The 24,446-nt window shown below is 35.4% G+C and overlaps 1 protein-coding gene across 1 annotated transcript in view; it reads left to right on the forward strand.

Annotated features, from left to right (window-relative positions):
* pnt (ETS transcription factor pointed) overlaps nucleotides 1–24,446 on the forward strand; it is a 152,300-nt gene that overhangs the window by 112,592 nt on the left and 15,262 nt on the right. The window contains exons 5-7 of the mRNA XM_089092561.1: nucleotides 13,660–13,911; nucleotides 19,728–19,861; nucleotides 24,101–24,200. Coding sequence (XP_088948687.1) covers nucleotides 13,660–13,911; nucleotides 19,728–19,861; nucleotides 24,101–24,200 — 486 coding nt within the window. The remainder of the gene's footprint in view (nucleotides 1–13,659; nucleotides 13,912–19,727; nucleotides 19,862–24,100; nucleotides 24,201–24,446) is intronic.

Genomic DNA, 24,446 nt, shown 5'->3' on the forward strand with positions numbered 1-24,446 from the left:
ACCGAATTTAGTTAATTTTAATGTTTTTTGTGATGTGTTGTATTCAAATTTGGTTAATAAATGAAAATTTTGTTAATAAATCAAAATAAAAAAATTGACCTGAAAATTTTGGAGAGACAGGGCAGGGGGCTAATTATGATTTTATCCCGGGCGCAAGAGAGGCCAAAATTGCCACCATGGTCAGGGTAGTTTTTCACTCTTATTATGCCCGGTTCAAAGAACCTAACAGTTGCTCCGTTTTCTTTTTCCTTTGATGTGCATTTTTATGTTCTGGCTCATCTAGTAAATAAAAACAAAAAATATTTGTTGCCAGCAACAGCAATAAGAGCAATATTTGCTCTTACAGGTGAGATCAGGGTTGTCATATTTTTTCATCATAGGTACTTATTAAGATATCAGTAGTCACACGAGAAAGACCGAGATCCTTGATAAAAAACAGGTTTCTGCTAGATATGAGGTGTTGCTCATTCCGGACAAAGATTTAAACTTTAGTTTTTTGGGGTTGAAGGGGGCAAAAAAGGTACCTAGGTTAGGTTACGTATTTATTATTTGCTATGGTTTACCCCCCCCCCTCTCTCTAATTTGCAAATATATAGTCCAAATTTGTTTTATTTCATTAGAATTAACGAAACTTCACTTCTCGCGTGACTACTGGATTCCTAATAAATATCCCATTATACTAGCCCCAATGATGCAAACTATTAGCCCCACTAGGTAGATTTATACTTATTCAATAGCTAGTTTTGGAGGGGGTGGATGTTGGGAATGTTTTGGATACTGGGGGAAAGTGGAGCCCCTCGCTAATTTTTTCGAATGACCTACCCAATTGGTACAGTTCTATAAATTCCATTAGCTAAATTGAATTTTTTTAGCTCCACTGCCGAAAACTTCTTCCCAACCATGCAGCACTGATCGAGACCACGGGACTAATGAACCACCTTTGACCTTCTCTTGCTGCTTTAAGCGTAACTAGTAGACAAATTTAAGTTTTATTACAGCTCTAAATGCATCTTGTTGGTCTCTGGAATCAAATAAATGCGATGCGTGGAAAATTCAGATTTACTGCCATGAGCTGCCAACATTTCAGATGTAAATATTCTTTCTTAATGAGAAAATAAAAATAATGGATAATACGATAGGATTACAAGTAAAAGGTTGAATTGAACCCATGCAAAATTCCAACCACGAAAACTATGTTATTCAACCGAAAAAAAATTGAGCCGACATAATATTTAGTCCTTGCACCCACGGAGGGAGGATTATCTTTAGGTATGGGTACTCAACATAATCTCGATATTTCCCCGTATTTTTTTTTACATTTTCTTATAGTTCTATATGGGTCAGAAACAATCCCCTCAGCGAACCCACGGAAAATTCGACACCAAGCAAAATTCCACTTCGCAAAACTCAGCAGTTCTTTGTGTGTGTGTGTGTGTTTGTATGTGTGTGTGTGTGTGTGTGTGTGTGTGTGTGTATATATATATATCATAAGATAATATTTATTGCAAAAAGCCTGCGGGCCGTAAAAACACGACATACGACTACAAACAAAGCTCGGAGAACAAAATACAACTTTAGATAATACAAACCACGAAAAAACACAAAAACCACAACAAGGTCAACTTTTTTAACTGACAAACAACAACCATCATAAAATAAAATTCCTAAAAACCCTAGCAAACCATCCCCTCAAACATAGTTTTAAGTAACTAACACAACTGTTTGATAACACACGCATTCCTCTCAGACATCCGCTCAATTAATCAACATTCACTCCCACAGCTCTTCATACTCGGATACAAAATGAAAGAGATTCTCATTCACAAATCCACACATAGGGCAAAAGTAGGGGCCGGGCGCCAGCCTAAACTTTCCCAAAAATTTTCTTCTGTCTCCTAAATCATCCCCCTGCACCAACAACAAATTTTTCAAATTTTCTCTATTTAACCCAAATTTAAAATAAACCTCCTCCCCCCAACACTCTTTAGCTCGGGAGTAAAACCTCAAAGATATAGATTGGTCCTTTTGGGCTTGCCATTCTTGGATTTCTGGGTCGTTTAGTGTTTGCTGGACTTCCTTCCATACTGACACGCTATCATCCATCGGGGCATTTTCCTTCATTCCACATCTCCGACAGGCCACAATGTGATATGATATAATATTTTTTAGCAAAAAAAAACAGAAAAAACAGCGGGGCCATGGTAAACAACATAAAATAACATAATAGAGTATGCAAAAGAAAAATAAAATAAAATGAATAAATAAATTCATCTAATCAAAACAAATTCTTGATGCGCCATACCCACACGGATGAATCTACAACTATTTTTTATACTAATAAAATTTCTAATTCCCAAAACCCCAACGAACAACCTCTCATCACTTTTCTCTACCCCAAAAATTTCCTTTCTGAAGCCTTCAAACTCTGCACAATCAGCAACAAGATGGAACAAATCTTCCTCATTCTTTAACCCTTATCCTCCTCAAATATTTTATTCTATCGCCGAGCGGTAAAAAAAATTTCCACTTTACGAAAATAGAAGTAGATCAAAGACTGTTCAGTCTTTGATGCATTGTTGAGAATATTAATTTCGTTGGTTTCAGATTTTTTTTTTTGTGTATTTCAAATATATTTGTGTGTATGCAGATTAGTATGTATCTCTATGTAGAGGGAGTAATTCTGGAATAATTTTATCCCCACCCCGTGTGTGGATACTGTTCAATCTTTCATAGATTATTGAGAACCTAAATTTTGTGTGTTTCAGATATTTTTTTTCTAGTCTAGACAAGAACGTATTTAGGATCCGTCAACCTGCCCCGTCAAAGCCTTGCGCACATGCCTGAGAGCAGGGCTGTGTCCAGGATTTTTTTTTGGCGGGGGGGGGGGTACAAAAGGTTTTTTCAGGGGGAGCTGGTACAAGCAAACTAATAAAATACATCGAAAATTTAGTTATATTCATATGGGGGGGGGTCAAACCCCCTGACCTCCCCTGGATACGGCCTTGCGTGAAACTACCTGTATCCTTAGCTCAGATTTTCAGTTATTCCATGCCGACAAAGGTCATAGATGACCAACATAGAAACAAGAACCATAGTATGAATGCATATGCTAAATTTATATAAATAAACTTATGCTTGAAATGCACCATTTGAAACGCACCAAGTGTATGCGAATCGTGCAAACAATTTAATGACAACTCGAAGACTCTGTTGCATTATCGCCTGTATTATCCTTCATGGCAAAATGTTTTCCTTAGAAATCATCCCCTTTTCCATCTTTGGCACATGTACCACCTTTCAAAGCTAAGGGGTCTTGCGCTAGCTTATTTTGTGTTCACCGGAAAACCAGAGGTAGCAAAGGAGGCACGAATGTATAAGAAAAGATATATATCCACCATAGGAGGTGTGGCTTGGAAAGAAGGAGGTAAACCCAGGAAAAGGATATGAGGTACTGAGTCTTGTACAGCTGGGATAGACAGTGTGCAACCCCTTGGTCAATGTCTCTCTATGAAGCTTCTTCACTCCGCAAACACAAGTCAATATTGATAAATCTCAAGGAATTTCTGAATGTGCTCATTCTCTCTGGCATATGGGTGAACCTTCAGCATGGGTCTAGAAATTTATATATGAAGGGGGCATTCAGTTCTGGAATTTGTTATAAATAACACCTGCCTTGTTGTAGTCTGATTAGAAATTGTATTTCCTTTTTTAGATAAAGTGGACTGTCACTTCTGAAGGTTTATTTTTCCTGGAGTATAAAAAATCCTAGTCCGGAGTTGGAGAAAGTCGAACTACCTGGTATCCAGAAATGTTGGTATCCACTTCAATACAGAAATGTTGAAATACAACTTTAGACCTATTGCTAGTCTTTTCAGCTTCTTCCAATGTATACTGCCCTCCCACCTGTTTCCAGGGGCGTAATTTGCCATATGACAGGGGAGAGCAATCGCCCCTCCCAGACCTCAGTGTCCCGAAATACTGTTGGACTTTGTAGTCATATTATTGTAATCTAGGAAACAAGGGTGTATCTAGGATTTTTGTTCGGGGTGGGTATTTTTTCGCAGGGTTTTACACAATTCTTTTTTTTTACACATCAAACATTTGTTTATATGAATTTTCGGTACGTTTTTACGAGTCAGAAAAAAATTTCAGGGGGGGTTCAGATCCTGTACCCCCTACCTACCCTGGATACGGCCTTGCCTGGAGACATGCTTTTGTTTTTCCTTCAACATTTTTTTTTTCTTGGGTTGCTTGGAAGGTTGAACAAGCGATAATCCTCCGTCTTAATATATGCAATGCCATCATATTCTTAGCATGTTTGGTGATTTGTTATGGTGGTTCGATTTTGAATTATCCAGAAGACACTCCCACGCTTTGTAAACGGTTTTTATGTATTCCTTGTGTGCTACATCACGATCGAATCATATTATTGAAAATTTCCTAAATCCGTCGGGTGTCTACACCCTCAATATTCTAAGTAGGGTCATGAGACTGCAAAATTTAAATTATTTGTCCTTAAAATTGTAGTTTAAACTGTGCGTCAAAATTATGTGGCTGTCTGAAATTAGTTAAATTACCAAATTTTTTGCCGGCCATAGAAAAAAAACGATGGGTCGCCCACTCTGCCACTGGGTGTACATTTTGAAGCACCAAATGTTCTAACAGGCCGTGCCTTTTCTCGCTGTTCACCTCTGCCACGCGAAGAGCGTGCCATCTGATGTGTGCAGTTTTGAAACTGGACATACCCTCGAATATAACTTGACGCTTTCATTGAATGTTCCGTATTCGCGATTTTTGATTTCGAGAATGCCTGTCTTTTTCCTTTGAAGCTGGAAGTCAAATTTGCTCGACGATTGCATTTTGACTCATCGGTATTATGAAGGACCGGAATGAAATGAAAACGTCGGAATTAATTATCACCGGAGTAAAAACGTCGATCATATTCTGGAGCAGGAATTATATTGAGAAATCAATTGCTGAATATATTCAGAAATATACATTATACAAAATATATTATAACATATATATATATATATACACACACACACACAAACACATATATATATATATATATATATATATATATATATATATATATATATATATATATATATATATATATATATATATATATATATATATATATATATATATATATATATATATATATATATATATATATATATATACAAAGTAAGAAAAAAATTAAGAAAATAATAAAAAAAGTAAAATAGTAATATTAAACGAGAATAGTCATGCCGTGGTAATTTTTTTGCTTATATTGTAGTTTAAATTCAGCAACGGAAACGTCGAGTTGACGACCACTTGACGACAAGTACCGAATTTTTTGCTACAAAAACTTTTGTCAAAGCCTTTCGTAATTTTTCTCTTTTTGGGTGAATTTTTTCTCTTTTTGGCGTCTAAAATTCACCGAGCTTACGAAATCTAGTCTGTCTTTTACCATTAGGTTGTCTCCAATCAGGCGAGCAATATTTTGTGTATGTGTCTTTTCATCTGATTGCCAGAAGCTGCTAATACCCATCAGTTGTTATCTCCCGTCAGCAAAAAGGTCTAAAGTTCGCCTATCCAATTCATATAACCTTTGATCCAAAGTCGTAGCGTCTTGCGCGCTTACGCACCTGGGTTTGATAAATCTGCAATTAATGTACTAATGGTGGCAGTTATTAGTTAATTCGCTAATTATCTGCGAACGTTGTAGCCGGAAGAGAAGGAATTCAAAGCTGTTGGCTACATTTTGTGAAGATTTCACTCGCGAAATTAAAAATGATACATTCGGTGGGGGGGGGGGGTGCAAGATGCTTAGTAGCTGAACAAGTTTCCACACGATGTGTCAAACATACACGAATTAATTTCTCTGATTGCGGGTACTACCCTTCAAGATAGGGAATTACCCACGGGGCGAGGACTCCCCGCAAAAAGTTGTAGCTTTCTTGAATTTGTAGGCACCTGTTGATTAAACGGTGCTTGTTAATTTAGCGAAACATACTCAAGAATTACGCTTAGGTTAGATCTGAGTAAACCTGTTTCATAGCAACACAGATATGTGACGGGTGATAGAATGCACAGGACTCGTATAATTTTGGCTATTTATTTGCTTGTTAGGGGGGAGGGGGGTAGGTTAGGGTAGGTGTGCTGTCCAAATACTTTGCCCTCGCCCCCTAATGTGCAAGTATATAGCCCAAATTATATTGCCATATAAACTAAAGTTTATATTTCATTAGGATTAACCTAACTTCACGCCTTGGGTGTGTTTTGTTTAATTAACAACTACCAAATTATCTAATAAAGTTGTTTTTTTTAACTATTGGGTCCTCCACCTTTTTATTTTCACCCCCCCCCCCCCCCCAGTGCGTACGTGGTTGCTCCAGGAGCAACCACGTCTGGCCACTTGTCTGTACCTCCGTGTCTCTATGCCTCTAGTGTAGCCTACCTTACGAATTTTACTGTGCAACCTTCATTGACCAATTTTTAGTATCCTCAATGATAAACATGCAAGCACCAAATGTTGAACGTATGACTTCTCATATCAGCCGCCAGACGCCTCGAATTGTTTCAATTAATAGTTCAAAAATTTTTCAACAGCGCCTTTTTTTTAAGAAGAACTTAGCCAACGCTCAGTTCCCTTTGAAATTTCGCAGACAGGCTGACGGTTCTAACTGAGATAAGATCCGGAGGTGCAGACTTTTTGGGCGCTTAGGGATCAGGGCCAGTCCTACTTAAAACGGTTGAAAGGGGTTCTTCTGAATCAATGTGATAATCCTAGCCAGGTCCAGTAAAATGGGAATGTAACGTCCACGGTAAAATCTACATCAGTGGTCAAGGCTGTATGCAGGGGGGGTTTGCCCCCTCCTGAAATGTTTGTTTGACTCGTAAAGACGTAACAAAAATTAAAATAAACACATTTTTGATACGTAACTCTCTTGAATATAACGCAAACTCTGTTTTATAATTTAGATTAATGCGCTATGTAAAGTATTAAATTGTGGATAGGTGAATTACACACTTTTCGATAAAGAAATTAGCAACAAGTTTTAAACTATGTGACACATGGGTACAACTCGGATTCTTGAAGCAAAGAATTCCCCCCTGTACCATTTCCCCTTACCAATTATATGTTTGGGCAATATAATATTGCACAAATCTGCTAAAACCTTGTTGACTTGTTGACACTAAATTTATTCGGATTTGCAGTTTTCTATTCATTATTATTTCAATTATTTTTATTTAATATTTCTTTAATTTATTTTCATTTTATTATCTATTTATGGATTATTTTCATTTATTAACTGCGCCCTCTATTTTATTTTAATAGAAATAAAATTTCAAATTACAAAATGTTAATAACCGTTAGATAATTAATTTGAAATTTTTCGCTCTTAAAATTTCTGCACCCTGGGCAAGTGCTTCTCTGTTTTCTATGCAGTTTTATATTTCGTTTCAGTTTTCTATAATCGAGAAATCTTAGAAAAATTCAAAGTAAAAATTTTTCGAGTGCAAGTTAGAAAAAGAAAGAATTAAACTTGTAACATACACAAATAATTTTTGCATTTATTTGGTAGTTGATTAAACATGACAATTATATTATAAATATAACAATATTTGACAAATGTAGTAACTTATTAAGAACAATCGGTACTTTTTTGTTTGTTTGGAATACAGGTAATATGCAGTAAAAAAAATAATAAATTACCTGTGACAATTCAATTTTGCCATCGTTGTTTGCAGTGAAGTTATTCAGACTGTTTTCTCACCTAAAAACTTATCCAGAATTATTTATTTTCCCACGGTTAACAAGTTTTTTTTTTCTTCTGATCGCCAGACTTGTTATTTCACCTCGGGTTTGGAATTGTGTTAATAATATTGTTTTTACTTCAGCTACCTCACTCATCAAAATCTAAAAAGCACGCGAAAATCAGATTCGGGTGCTTCAGTTACTGAAAATCAGAAATTTTTCAGGTGAGTTTTCATACTAGAAAATCCGAGTTTTCCAGTGTCTTCCCAATTGTTTGATTTATGAAGCTTCATAACATGCCCTCAGTCCTCAAATCTTCTTATATGACCGATTATTTGGTCTACATGATTTCTTATACCGATAGGAATCGGAACTTGTCATCAGTACTGTCGAGCAGAAAAAAAGAAGAAATCTACCGCTAAGTGTTTTTGGACCCTGAATTACCGTACTCGACTCGACCTATGTCAAGCCGAACGTAGTCGTCAGTAAGGCAATTGTTAGATTGTCTGTCCAGTATTCAGAGAAACTCAAATGGAGTCCTTTTTAAATGCACCGAGACCACTTCTGTTAAAAAATCTAAAATCTAAGGATTAAGATATTGTGTGCCAAGTCTTGAGACTGATTACGCTGAATTCAGAAACCCCTTTCAACCGTTCCCAGAACAGGCTAGGTGCGAGACATTGCAACGATCTGGTGGAATCTGAACTTCGTTATATCCAACCATTAATAGTCCTCTTCTTTAGATCTCACATGACATAGTGAGGGACTGACTCTTCTTGCATATTGAACATCTTGGATATTCGGAGATGGAATCTCAGCCTTCTCGGCTATACAGTTCCTGGCTAAGTGAGGTCGAGTGCTATCACTGAAGTATCGAGGCTCTTCCCCGTCCCATGTTTCTCTGAATATTCCGGCTATTTCTGAATTCTGTTCTTAGAGCGGAAGTCGTATGAAGTTGCTTTCTATTTTTCTAAAATAGTTTGTCTTGCGTGATGCAGCGTGTATATTACCGCAGCTCTTATTGATGTCTTTTGAGTCTACTTTTTCTTCGGAGAGATCGTCTCTGCCATATCCATGCTAAAGACCTTATACGTATTTATGTATAAGTATATTTGATGTACGTCTGAAGAGGACATGTGAAACTGATTAATATAGACGACACAAAAGTAGACACGTAAACAGTGTTAGGGATTTCAGAGCATACGACACTACTAGAATAACATTTTTGGAACTCGTGGCAAAGCACTGTTCCATGTCGTTAAGTAGTTCTATCACAGTTCATTTTTATTATGGATGAGGAAGTATGGTTCAAATGATCCTATTGGTAATTGTGTAAAAAATCTATTGAAGTTTTGTGATTTGTTTCAATTTTTTTATTTAAAATACCAAAATCCTGTCGATTTCTCCCCTTACCTACTCTAAAATCACCCTCATTGTAGAAATCAAGCCAAATTTGAACTGTCGTTTTATAATAGTTTTGTTCTATATTGTTTTTTAGCTCGTTTTTTCGTTTCCTTTTTAACACTTGTTGTTTTGTTGTTTTTTTTCACAATTACAAGACTTGATAGTGAAGCGGTAAGAACACTGCCTGTGGCCGAATCTAAGATAAGACAAAATTTTTAAGGAACTCAAAATACTGGTTCCAATTGGAAACCGAGAGGTCATAGTAGATAGAAATATGAAGTGTACAAATGTCTGCAAAAGAATAAATAAAGTTTTATGATAATAAAATCGGAAGACTAAGAAGTCAAAAATAATAAATATAATCACCGACTTTTTTTCATTTAAGTATTTATAACTTGGATCAATTTGATATATGTTATGTTAACTCAGATCCGTTTTTTGCCCCTACCTTTTAGTCCATTTTGAAAACGAGTCTTTTTAAAAACATTTTTTCTAACCAACCGTACCGCAACGGTATCATGGCGACTTCTTCCTCGGGCGCTCAGAACTATACAATTTCCTCTAAAATGAAGAACGTAAGTTTTTGGAATGCCATTTTGACAAGAATAAATTTAAAGTGGCAACTGTGTTAGGTAGTATTCCGTTCACTTGACTGATTCATTTTGAATAAGCGGTTTACAAATCTCTTCAAAATCTTCTCAGGGAGACTTAAGAAGCAGTAATGAATATAAATTTATATCCATTATCTTGTAAGTATATAATTAAGTGATGCTTTGAAGTGTTCTGACTATAGTTATGTGATATGTTGGATGGTCTTGCGGAATCAAAGGGTCTGTGAGAAGTAACACCGGAACAGGTGTCATGATTTTAGTACATGTTAAAGTAGATATATATGCAGGGTTGCCACCTATAGGAAAAAAGTACTATTTTAGTACTAATTCATTATGTGTAGCACCGTAGAACCTGCTCAGGGTTGACACCTGTAGCACGAAAGTATTATTTTACCACCATTACATTTAATCTTCGGACTGTAGCACCGAAAATTGTTGTGTATTACACAAATTTATATATAACTATATATATATATATATATATATATATATATATATATATATATATATATATATATATATATATATATATATATATATATATATATATATATATATATATATATATATATATATATATATATATATATATATATATATATATATATATATATATATATGTCATTAAGTTTTAAATGCAAAGAGAAGTGACCTACTGTATTTTCAATGAAAATGCAAAAAATCATTATAAAAAAAATTGATCTCCACCAAGCCCCATGTCTCTAGTCTTGCTGTTTGTGTTGAGGGGATGAACTGATTTGATTTAATAGTTCTGCGGGTGACTGCATCGACTGTGCTTGGATCGTTACCCAGCAGACACCGCGGTTGTGTAAACCTAGGGCTGTTCATCACCTTTATGTGTGATACAAGTTTCACTGTAAAAAAAAATACATATAGCTTAAAAGAGTTTAGAAATAAGAGCTATAAAAGAGTTGTGTTTGATGAAAAAAAACATAAAAAACATAATAAATTTTTGAAGAATTCAAAATTTATTTGATTGGAAATTACAGAATAAATCCTAACAGTTTTGAGATATTGTTCGTGTGGAGTAGTAACCCCTGGAGTGTTGGTTGTTTAATGATGAACACGCTGTTTCTATTCTTAAAGCCTCATCTAATTGGTTGTGTCCCCTCCCCTGAACACAGTGAGGGGATAAGTGTATAATTAACAATAAAGGGATCGAGGGGGACCTCGGTGCCCAGATTGAATTTCTGGGCACTTGTTATTCAAATGATCAAACAAATTTTTTTTATTATTATTATTGCACCCCAACCCTGAAAATGGTGATTGAGGCCCTTAAAAAAAACCCCTGTCTAAGTGACTAGAATCCTATTTTTCGTACCGGACGTGGCATCTTCTATTCGGAATCTGGTCTAAAAGAAACTATACCGATTTAAAATGGTAATCAAACGCCACTGCGCAGTCTTTTTGCAATTAACTCTCGTTGTGTCTAAAACGGAAAAAGACTAGCGGTGACAAACAGACCAAAGACGTTTTATAAAATCAGTCAGTATTAATTTAATTAAAAAGAGCAGAATTTAAACTTGTTTTATACATAAAAATACACCGAAGTATTAAGTAAGATAGTAAAAATACACTAGTATATGAAATATGGATTTTATTCCTCAAAGGCATATAAAGAAATTTTTTGCTTGTATTGGCAAACTCCACCTGTTTTCCCTGTGTGTATTTTGCAACTATACCTTAGCAGCAACGGGATAAATCTAAAAGCACCGTAATCTAGATTCAAATTTGATAATTGAAACAACATTTAACTCCATGAAGTAATTCCGCAATAGAAGTCCGATTCTAAGAAATACGCAGTTTACGATGGCAGATTCTTTCTGTTTTTATCTGTGTTTTTTCTTCTTATTTTTCAAATAACATCTTTTCTACATTTGACGTGGTCCATATCTTAGGCAAAACGAAAATGTTTTTATGAACAAGCTAATCAAAAACTTGGTGCAATTCCTCATCTTCTAAGTGGTTTTTATAGGCTACTCAAATATTCCACGATTCTTCAGTTTACTTTAATACCTATCCATCACGTTCTCTACGCACTAAAACGTCGCCTGTCTACTATCTCAGATAACTTTATCAATCACACTAGTTTCTTTTTGCTTCAATTTAAATTTTTAGCCATTGGAAATGCCTTTTCATTAACCTGAGGATTCTCTTGTTTCAGAGTTGAGAAGCAAATTGGTCTTCCTTCTTCTTCTTCTTAAGGTTTATGTCCCCTGGGAGACATTGGATTTTTTAAGTCAGCAACTGTAACCTAAACCGAGAGGACAGAATACTTGTATAATTGGAATAATAGTTTCAGACCTACCAATTCACCGAGTCATAATTATGATACTGATTAGACTTGTTCTTAGAGACTTTTCTAAATTTGTTTAAAAAGGAAAGCATTTTTCTGGAAATCTTTTCAACTTATTTTTCATCAATCTGTCATCCTTCATCTACAGAGCATTTCCTAGTCATCTCATCCTTTCTCTCATTATAGCCCTAGAAAGTAGGATTGAACCACACTTTCGTACAGCCTACTATTTGAGATATGGTCAGTCAGTTGGATGCCCAGAACAATCTGCAAGCAATTTCTCTGGAAAACATCTAACAAATGCTCCTCCGTGTTTCGAAGTGCCCATTGATAACGATTAATGATTTATTATAAATGCTAATTAATGATTGTGCTGCTAAATGGGGAACTCCGCGAGAATATTACCTTCGTAATCCATGTATGACTTTTGAAATTCGTGGAACTTTTATTTTAATAAAGTTACCACAAGAGGAAATAGCCGTGTTAGATTTTGTTTATTAAAAGTCTTTGTTAATTGGCCTGAGAACCTAGGTTCGTCGTACATAGTTAACTCCTATCGTAAAGGACAAAAGCCAAATTGACAGAACGGGAACTAGTTTTTCTGTTTGTTTTCACTAAGTGTACTGTTACTCAAAGCAGTTTTTCAATGAAATTTACATGTGAAATTCACGGAATGAATTACTGCGTGAGGTGTAGGAGCCAGTTATGGCGAATTAACTGTGGGAAAGATTGCTATCGGAATGATTATTATTTCAAGGTACATCTTGCTATTAAGTTTAATTTGCTTAAAACATCTTTATGAGTTGAACAAAGATAGAACCAGTTCGGATTTTCTGGTTGTTCAGTTTGATTTTTTGTTGAACAACTACCCCCGCCCCAGCAAAATTTCAAATTTTGGTAGTTAATTGAATTCACATGTTTTTGCTGGAAAGATGGTGCTGGAGTATTTTCACTTTTATGACTGTGCTACATTAACAGCAGTTGGTAATGCTGTTCTGGGAGGAAGCTGTCCCTGAAGGGCACGCATGACATTTGATCGCATTATTTTCTTTTAATCTCCAATCATCATTTCTTTTACAGTCAAATAATTTTTTAAAATACTTCAGTATTGTTCATTATCCTCAGTTTTCATTGGATAACATCACGGCGCTCATTCGTTGATGCATATATTTATCGCATGCATTTGAACGAATCTCAACGAATCCATTTTATTCGTATTTTAACCCCTTGAAGCATATGATATGTATTTTAATCCCCCGAACAAAAATCCTGGATACGGCCTTGCTCATGGCATAGCCTCCTCCCCCTAAGAGAGTTCCTTGGTGACGCTTTCTATAGGTGCACATATGATTTTTCATTTGGGTACAAAAAAGCTAACACACTACTGATGTTTCTAATACACCTTAAGGGGAACATTAAAACAAATAGAAAACTACATTTAAAACGTAAATATTCCATCAAATATAGTCAACCCTGGACGTATCCAGGGAGGAGATATGGGGATTTGACATATGATATGATATGTTATATATGATATGGTTGGTACAAAAATATATGATTTGTTTTTATTCTAGGCAACTTCTCCACCTCAACGAATGATCCCCTAAATTTGTTAGGGGAAATGGGTGGAACGGAAGGAGGAGGTGGGCCACCTCCTCAACTTGAGCACACCTATCAGACGACACCTACCTTTGATCAAGAGCCTGAATACCAGAGTTTAGATTCAGTGAGTCAGCCACAACATACAGTGATTAGTCAAGAAGCAAGTCAGGACTTTTATAATCACCATGGTCAATTGCCTTATGTTAGACAACACCATTATAGAGGTAAGTTTATTCGGCTTCTTCTACTGCGAATTGGGATTACGACTTTTTTCAGCAAATGAGGGGCCAGGAAAAATATGAAATAAAAGTAACTTTAGGGGGGGGGGATTTTTGTCTATGAGAAGAATTCATGAAAGTGGTGGTTGCACTATGTTCAAAAAGTATATCTTTAATTTAGGAGGTTTTTGTGTGATTTTTTTTTTCAATTAATTTGGTCGATTTTTCTCAGACATCTGATGGGGGAACTCCGTAAATTTTTCCTTTGTCCCTAAGGGACTGCGGCTTTCCTGTTTCATTGAACTTAGGATGGCAATTACTAGTTTTTTTAAACCTTAGGGACTATTGTTTAACAATATAATAACAAGATAACTAATAAGCATTGAACAGTTCCATTTTAATTCAGTTTATTGATAGTTTTCTAGCCATTAAATAAGCAGAAATGTGAGTAATTTCATACTATTTTTCTGAGGTTTAAGTCTGATTTGTAATTTGTATACTTAAAACATAGTAAGCTTTAAATGAGCTGAAAAATAATATTCTGTGTTTCTAAAACGTCATTTTGACAAGAATAAGTTGCAAGTGGAAACCCTGTCACGCAGTATTTTATTCCAGAATTTTGACTATTTTTGACAGACTATTTGTGACTATTTTTACTGTACAAAATGTGATTATTTTTACATTATTTTTTTAGGTTTAGGTCTAATTTAAAATCTGTGTACTTAAATAAAACCTAAGTTTAAATACAGAACTGTGCCAAGTGTGACGGAACAATATGGTACACGTGGCGTTCCGAGATGTGCACCAGATGGTGGGTCACCGGTTCCTCGAATCACACTTGAACTAGTTTCTGAGGCAATTAACTTTTAACTGTCGCCATCTATCTGTGACCCAACACTGACGTTTGTACATTGTGCAAAAGTTTGGCGACAATCCTCGCTCAAATCAGATGAAGCCCTCGTCCAATAAGCTTATTGTAATTGGTCCAACAAGCTTATTACACTAGGAGCGACATAGGCGTATAGAGAGGGAGAGTTAGGCCACTAGACTTCAAGTACTACTACTACTACTAACAACTCACTGCAGCACCAAGCCGCCTAAGGCCAACACAAATACGCATGTTCCTCCTCCATCTCAATCTATTCAAATGCCCCCTCTTTATTTCTTCCAATTTTCAAATTACTCGCGTAAAATTAACTTTGCCGTCCAAACAGCAAAGTACTATAATTGCACTAATTCAGTAAATAATTGTGAATAATTACAATAAGCTATATTGAACGTGGGGGAAGTATTGACCGCTATCAACGGCTCGAAGGATATTTGCCCCGTTCTTTCCACTTAAAAACCTGCCATAGTTGTTTTCTAGCCAGCCAATCAATTTTTTTTAATTCGTTGTCCTCCCTTACAATTGTATTTTTGATCTCTTTTAACCATGCGAAAAGGACGTAAAGATTTAAAAACAAAGAACTTTAGTTTTTTTTTCTCTAAAGGTCTATTCTAGTAAAATTGAAAATTTTATGTTCAGATAAATAAAACTTCACTGCTTGTCAATTTACAGCAGTGAGTTAGCAAGCTATTTTGCCTAGGCTGTAGCATTTTAATCGAACTTAGAGTCGCTAAACACATAGTATCTCTCAAATGGTCTCAGTGGCGTCAATTCACAATCACAAATCTAAAGGAGGGAAGGCAATTTCTTTTTCAGTTAAAGGGGTGGGGGTCATTTTTTTTTCGATATTTTTTTTTCAATGAAAATGCTGGAAATAGGCATTATTCAATGAAAATATCCCAAAAACGTGTTTATCAAAATTTAGGAGGGGGGGGGACGTCAGACGCTTTGTTATCCTGTGATAGCTGACCTTAAAATTCGAAAAAATGTTTTTAAAATCGTATTTGATCTACAAACACGCCTTTAGGATGTTTTAGTGCTCTTGGTCCGGTAGCAATGGAGAACTTGCGGTTTTCTATGTAATCCACGAAAGCTGACCAGAGCCAAAGGCGTACAGGAAGAGCCCATGGCAAAACCACTAATTGAAACCGTAAAACACTAAAATTTTGACAAGTTTAGTTTTGGTAGTTACTACCTATTTTTTCCCCTTCTTTTCTTGCACGCAAAAAGCTAATAACTAATCTTCACGTGTGCTTTTTAAGGCCTTTAACAGCAGTTAATAGGTTCGAAGAAAGTAAGCCAGTATATGTTGAAGAACAGAAGACGCTTGCAAGTCAATGAGTTTTATTGACTGAATAACATGTCCATGATTTTTATATTGCTTATTATAATAAATTCGCTTATTTTTGACACTAATCCCCCTTGAATCCCCCACAAAATGTCTTTCGAACCCAAAAACTATCTTTCGAACCCCTCAAACCCAAAAAATGAATCCCAAAAAATAGTCTTTTTGAATTCCCCTCAAAATAGAGTTATATGTTCGTACCTGTCATTCCTCTCAACTAATTTTAAAGTGGTCTTCATGAGGACTTGCCGCCGGCTCCAGTAACCAAGAGTTCACTACTATGTCGTTGTTATCTTCTTAACGGTTGCCACTGAGGTGGCAACCCAAATCGAGGCAACATAACATGGAATAGAAACACACTCCCCTGAAAATTTGAAGGCCAAACCTCCTCTCTCCCAGCGCAAAATCGTGGCGTTGGTGCTTAGGAATAGGCATGGTGTTTTTTTTTTTTTTTTTTTTTTTTTTTTTTTTTTTTTTTTTTCGACTTCATGCAGCAGAGGAACCACTATCAATGATGAAGCATACTGCCTGACCCCCAGAAAGCTCCGCAGAGCGATATAAGAAAAATCCAGCAAATTTCCCTGAAAAAGTCACGCCCTGGAAACTTCCCTCCCATGGAAAATTCTACCGGTGGAAAATTTACCCCTTCCCCACATCAATTTTTATTGATGTGTATGAAATGTATGAATACTTCCCGATAACAAATACTGTACGGAAATAATGGGCAAATTTTATAACTTAAAGACCTTTCCCCAGGGGCTGTGGGGTTTGTGTTATCTCCAAAGGCATAGCTAGTCGGCTTTTCAACTATGTTGAAGAAAACGGCTATCTCAAAATTTTTTATCGGGCAAATTTGAGGAAAAGGGGTGTGGGAGGGGTCTAGTTGCCCTCCAATCTTTTTGGTCACATAAAAATGGCACTAGAAGTTTTCAGTTCCGTTCTAATGAGCCTTCTCTCCATATTCTAGAACCGCTGGGTCGATACGGTAACCCCTGTAAAAAAAACAAACAAAAGCATAACAAATAACTTTCTTCTGGCAAAAAATACAAAATTCCACATTTTTGCAGATAAGAGCTTGAAACATCTACAATAAGGTTATTTGATACACTGAATCTGATGGTGTGATTTTCATTAACATTCTATGACTTTTAGGGGATGTTCCCCCTTTTTTCGAAAGTTAGGTAAATTTTCTCAGACTCGTAACCTTTGATAGGTAAGACTAAAGTTTAAAAAAAACTTATATATATGGAATCAGCATAATAAGACGATTCCTTACGTCTTTCACGATTCCTTTGAAAATCCTTTGAGTTTTGGTTGCTATTGAGACGGGTTTCTCCTGACCTATAGTTTGTTACCATGAAGTGTTTGATAACAAATATAACTCATTATTTATTTTCTCATTAATTCTCCTTTGGATTTAAAGTTTGTCAATGCTAACTAGAACCGTGTCCAGGGAGGGTACCCGATTTGTCCCCCCCCCATCCTGAAATTATTGTCCTACTCGTACAAAAGTAACATAAATAAACGTAAACAGGTTTTACACACAGAAACCTTTATAATCGCTAATCTTTTTGTGTATCATTCCCCTCCCCCCTGAACAAAAATTCTGGATTTTGCCATGTTTGTGCCCTGCTTGATTTGAGAGTCCTGTGTTGCAACAACAGTTTTTTTTTCTTTTTCTACTGTGAATATCTTGATGTTGTTAATTATAACTAACAACATAATGGAATCCTATGTTGTCTTATCTAAATTTCTGTCGAAGTGGAGACTACACCCTCTAGGTCCCCCTAAATTTTGAAAAAAATCTTTTTGATATTCTCATCAAACTTTTTGACGTTTTTTGGGGCCATTTTCGTTGAAAAAAAAAATCGAAGAAAATTTCCACTTCTTAGGTTTTGGAAAAATGCATTTTTCGGGAAAAAATACCAAAATTATAGTTTGCTAGAAAAATGGAAATATCCATAGTCTAGATCACTGTATAAAGATAATTAGCAGTAAGTTCACCGCAGATGATTTCTGGCTCTTTATTCTTGGTGCGAACAAAGAGCTCCTCCCACATACTCTTTAATTAGTGCGTACAAACAGCTCCTCTCATTTGATCTGCCATCAGCGGTCCAATAACCCTGGAACACGTATTTTGGCAGAAACTTTCTCAAAATGCCTTTGAAACCAACTCGAGACTTCGAAACCTACTTGTAATTTCCATAAACATCTAATAATAACATTGCACTACTAATTACCGATTTTCATATATGTATTGGAATAAATTAATTTAAAAATAGTATCTTTAAAATTTAGTGTTACAACGTTGAAGCCAAGTTTCGCGTTCAGAGAAATCTGACTTGTCTACCCTTGAAAAGATCTAATGGCGCTTATGTTTTTACGTTCCCCGGGGCACTCGTACCTCGGTCCAGGTTTTTATAATGGGTGAGATAGGGAACGATCATACTGCCTATTATTTATATACTATGGTCTAGATGTTGCTAGATGTTGCATTTGAAATATAAACATGTCACAAGATATCTGAATCATGTTTCCTTTCCCATTTCCAATATTTTGTGTGATTAACAATCTGCGAAGGCTGTTTACCAGGTAATCCCAATCGGTTTCTATTCTTTTTATCTTCATCTGCGGTATTTCGACTGAATTTCTCGAAACCACGAACTTGGTCCTCTGTCTCAAGCATGGGTTAACCAAACTACAGTTTGATAGCTCTGTGGTTTTCGATTGCTGTACCATGAATAACATGTGATGTAGATATAAAATCCTATTATATGTCTATTATCTATCTAGCATTATGGCTTCTGCTGTGTGTATATACATATAGCCTACCAAAAATATATTTATTCATTATTTCCCTCAAAATCGAGAAGTATATAAGATACATCAATGAAATTCAAAAACACTTAAAAAAAATTATTCACAATAGGTTTAGAAACATAACTGAAAGATACGCAAAAAAATATTAACGCTGTTTAAATTCTGGAAAAAAGGGACAAGTTTATGCATAGAGAGAATCCCAGATAAACAACAATATCAGAAAACGGAATGAATTGTCAATCACTTAAATCTTAAGGTCCATTCACAATGAGATTTTGTTACATAGATATTTACCTAGCGCCAATTTAGCGCCAATCAGAAGTATTTGTAAACTTTTGTGACAAATCTAATTGGCTGGAATTAGCGCTGGTTGAATATAGTTATTAGTTAAAGTATCGTTGTGAGCGGGCCCTTACTTGGGTGGAAATGTCTCGATAATCAGTTCAAACCGTTTGGGGGTCATACGGACCAAATCTGTAAAAGAGCTTTCTTGGTATTTTGTTTGAAGTGTGAAAACGTATGGTGCGATCTTTAGACGTGACTGTAACGACTTGCTGACTAGTCTAGACGATAAAATGAATATAAACAAATTTTTATGCATTTTTTAAGTTTCTTTTTGTAACTCTCCCCGCCGGAAAAAAATTATTTCGTAAGTCCCCCCCCCTCTCCCGAAAAAACAATCTGGTTACGCCCCTACCAGCAGTCCAGGGGCGGATTTTGTTTTGATGTACTTGGTACTTTCAATATATAGGTGACATTATGTTCTTGTAGGAAGATATGACAATTATAATGAAAGTATATACAGCAATAGTCTACAGCAGAACCAGCAGTTTGATCCAAGTTTTACGAATATTCCCTCTGATCATTGGGCACCTGCTGAAATCAATTGGGCACCTTATAATCAAGTAAGTAAACTAATTGAGCTAAATTTTAGTTACTGAATTCATCATATGAATTTATCACTTTTAACAGGTACCTTTTGAGAGGGGAACAGTCCTATATAATTTTTAACCCATTTTCAAGATGGACTAAGTAGTAGAATTTTCGTCTTGAAAATCTATGAACAAAACTGAAGACGAGAAGCGAAAAACTGGTTGGCCTTTACATAACAGAGATATCAAATTAATCTAATTTATAAATTCACAAATAAAAAAAAGTCGTTGAGCTGAGGAAAACGAGTTAAAAAGATCAGGTAATGTAAAGTACAGTTTGTTTTGTGTCACCTGTTTTCACTTACGTTTTTATGTATATTCTCTAAAACATTTTTTTTTTACTTTTAAGTCTATTTCGAAAACGAGTTTCGAATTATTTTTTCGTATTATATTCTATTTTTTAGTCTTATCGACAACTAAACCCTTTAGCCTTCTGTAAGACAAATTAGTGTCTGTTTTATACTTTTTACTGTGCTTAATCACCCGTTTATTATGGTTAATTTGTAAAGGGGAACATAAAAGAGGGGAGGGGGATTTTGATGTTGTACTGTTGCGCTGTCATCGGAAGTGCATATACTGATAAAATTTGGAAGTAATTGAACATTTGGAAGTGTTCGAAAAATGGCTTACAAATTTATAGCTTTTTTGTGACAAGCAAACAAAAAATGACAAAAAAGTCGGTGAGTTAAAAGATTGTAATGTTAGGACCAAAAATTGATAAGTATCTGGATTTTCGAAATAACACTATTTTATTTAATTTTGATTTAATTTATTTCTTTTATTTTGTTTATTTATTTTATTATTATTTTTTGGGAGGGGAGGGATTGGGGGTAAGTATGGCTGGTAGTGGTTGTAGAGCTCATGTTAGGTTTCGTAAATGGTAATGTCTACCCAAGGCCGTATCTAGAGGGGGGGGGTTGAACCTCCCCCCCCCCGAAATGTTTGTATGTCTCTTAAAAACGTTACAAAAATCGATATAAACAAAATTTCGTATGCGTTTTTTTTTAGGTTTTTTTGTGTACCCCCCCCCCCCCCCAGAAAAAAAATTCTTGTTTAAAACACCCCCCGAAAAAAGTCCTGGTTACGGCCCTGTCTACCCATATAAGTTTATAAACTTCGAATTTGTTGTTAATATTTCTCTTAATAAAACTTTGTTTCTTCTCTCTAAAAAAAATACAATTACAATTCGAATTTGTCATTTTATGTGAGGGCAAAACAAACTTTTGCCCTCTATGCCAATTTCGATAGCTCTGTATAGTATGGCCACTTTATGAAAATGTTACGGGACAAATATTTTTGAAATTTGGAGGGGTGGTGGTGTATTTTTTCAATGACAATGCCTTAAGAAGGGCATTCTCCAATAGAATTGCCAAAAAGGGCAGTTTCCGAAATCTAAGGGGCAAATGCCTTCCTAATTGGTGCCACTTGCTCTCTGTGCTTATCTTAATGAATCGCTTAAGGAGTAATTAAATCCGTGTTCCTTTTTTATTTCAAGTGTGATCTTCGATTCTGTTCGGCAGTACTTCAGTTGACGCAGATATAACAATTATTTTGTTATTCTTCGTTCAATTGCAATCCCTTTCCAAATACCACATCCTGTTTTAAAATTTTACGTAAATCTAAAAAAAAATTCTCATGGGTTTATGGACTGAATAAGTGAGACATAACGTATATTTGCATTTTATGTCAAAAAAGAAGTTGTCAGGATTATTAAATAAACTTAGATTTTCGGAGTCGATATTCCTTGGCTTTTTCTCATGATAACTTGGAAGCTTTGTAATTAGTTTTATGAGTGGTTTCCTGTACTTGAATAAAACTAGTTTTGCACACCATTCAAATCTATTAGGATTTTTTTTTAACCAAAAGCAGATTTAGTCTCTTAAACTAAAATTGAAGGCAATTTTTCTCGAATAAAAATAGATTAAGAGTTCTGTTCTGGAACAGAAAAAAATGAATTACAAATTCCGACTGATGTTGTTGCCATTTTGGCCTTTGAAGGGTTTCGAACTAAAGAAAAAAAGTATTTTTTTTTACTAAAAGAAGTTTTAATGGATGTGAGATTGGGCTAAAAAAGAGGGACTATAAGGAATAAAAATCGGGCTTTGTTTATTTTAAAAGTTTTTAATGAAAAAATAATTTTGCCTAAAATAAACACCAAAAAATAAGGATTTTAAGCTAAAAGATAGGGCTTTTTGCTAAAGAATGGGCCTTATATCCCCCCCCCCCATAGTCCTCTATCAGAACCCCCGTCCTATGGGGTTTCTCAGCTTATATTTAGGTTATCCCCCATCTGTTGCCTAATCCTTTTGTGTGGAAAAACGTTTGTCCTTTACATAAGGGAAAAATTGACAGTGCTGTTTAGTCCAAACAGCACTCAAGAATTCTCCTAACATTAAATTGCTTCAGAAGATAAGGAATGAGATAATAAGATAAAAAAAATGGCTTATCTTCATAAGATAAGGCAACGACCTTACACTGACTCTCAGCCATGTCGGCTGCAACCGTTGAATGGATTTGGAGCTGCTGTGGCGCGATAGTTACTACCCATACCGGCTACCTATACCCTCCACAAGTGGGTTGTCTTTCAGCTTTTATTCCAGTCTTCATCTGCTCAGTACCGCCCTAATACTTACTTTAAGAAATTTTGGTGTGACCCCATTGACGTCAAATGGAGAGGGGACAGGGGGTATTTGCCCCTCCCTAGATTTAAAAAGAAATAATGTTGTTATTTTCATTGAAAAAATGAATTTTTGGTATTTTCATTGAAAGAACAACGGTACTTGTCAAGAAAGCGGTAAGTGCGCGACAATTGAATTGAAGATCAGATAGGATAATAACCGGGTAGTCTCCAATGTATAGTGATTGAACATTGGTTTCTCACTCCGGGAACTATACTTAGACTTTAGTTTTTTGGGGTTTAGGGGGACTAAAAGGTAGCTAGGTTAGGTTAGATTAGGTTACGTATTTATTATATGCTATGCTTTACCCCCCCCCCCCTAATGTGCAAATATATAAGCCAAATTTGTTTCTAAACTATTATATTTTCATCCTATTTTATTTTATTAGTATTAGCGATACCTCATTTCTCGCGCACTTACCGCTTTCTTAACAAGTACCAAAACAACAAATTAATCTCCCCCTGGTTTTTGAAAAAGGATTTTTACCCAACGCCGCCTCCCCTCTCTATATTTTCGTGAATTGACGCTACCTTTTAAGCAGCGATTTCATCGATTAATTGAAAGTTTATTTACTTTTATGTTTGGCTCTTAGAGTCAAGATATATACTTTGTTAAGTTTAATATTGAAAAATTAATGTGTCGTATTGAAATAATTATGTGACTATAAAATTATGTGACTGGGCTGGTCAATTTTTATATGTTCTTAGGCACTTATCTGAACTTTAAAAGGGAAAGTTGAAATTGGAGGAATAAGGTACAATGAGAATGTTTTGTGTGTTGTTAAGTGCACCATTTTATGTTGATCTTGTCGATATTAGTTTCTTGTCGACATGTTAGACCTTACTATGTACGGAACTTGGGGAGAGGAGGAGGAGGATGCTGCACACAAAAGTTATAGCCTGGTTGCAAAATTTTGTTTATATTTGATAATTGAAGTCATAAAATAAAAATTACTTGGAAACTAGTTTTTGCTTCTTCTTTTTCATGGATTTTTTTTATACTTTTTAACCTTGGTACTTTCCAGAAAAATAAAAATTAAAAACAGGGCGTGGTTATGTCTGAGAAAAATGCACGATGTATTTGATATATAGTTGGACGAAGAGAGTATGTCTAAGTGCGTTGCTGTAGTTTCACTTTTTGATGTAAGGATCGCTAGTGTTGTGTCTGTGATTCATCGTGCTTCTATACGTGCAAAGAACAAAAACAGAAAATGCTAAAATTTGGCTGAAACCTTTGCATGACCCTCAAAATCTCAAAAATATTGTGCTATCCCAGTGAAACTAACATCAATAATGTCAACATTAACTGGTATACCCGGTTATATACAAGTACTATTATTTACCATTAAAAATTCAAAATTATAAAAGTAAAAATATTTTTTAATTATTTTTGAAAGTCAAGAACTGTAGAAAAACATGGAAAGCTTGATTAGTCTTGCCATATAGTTGGTCTGGCATAGCCATTGAAAAATGTGCTTCCATCCCTTGTTTAAGCACAAACGTATGATTGATTTTTTTTTTTTTTTTTGTTTCAGCCCCATCCTGCATTTTTGAATGGATCTCATAGTCCTGGCATGCATAGTCCACAGGATACAAAGCCAATTATTAACGCATCGATGATGCCTGCTTACCCTGGTAATATTCTATCTACTTTTTCGCTTATAATTACTTTGGTCCAGGATTCCGTACTAATGATTGACATTTTTGATCGTTTTCCTGTTTATTCTTGAGTTGATTTTGAAGATGTGATGATCAGAAAGGCTGATCTCTCTATTTCGTGTTATTTTAGATTTGCGATATACAGTTAATCTTCCTTAGGTCACAGTTGGCTGACCTTGATGTAGGACTGTGTCTCCTCGTTAATCGAAAAGGGCTATTACT

This window comes from Artemia sp. Qi Xiang Cuo, chromosome 7 (genome assembly GCF_049724085.1).
Source record: "Artemia sp. Qi Xiang Cuo chromosome 7, ASM4972408v1, whole genome shotgun sequence".
NCBI classification, from domain to species: Eukaryota; Metazoa; Arthropoda; class Branchiopoda; order Anostraca; family Artemiidae; genus Artemia; species Artemia sp. Qi Xiang Cuo.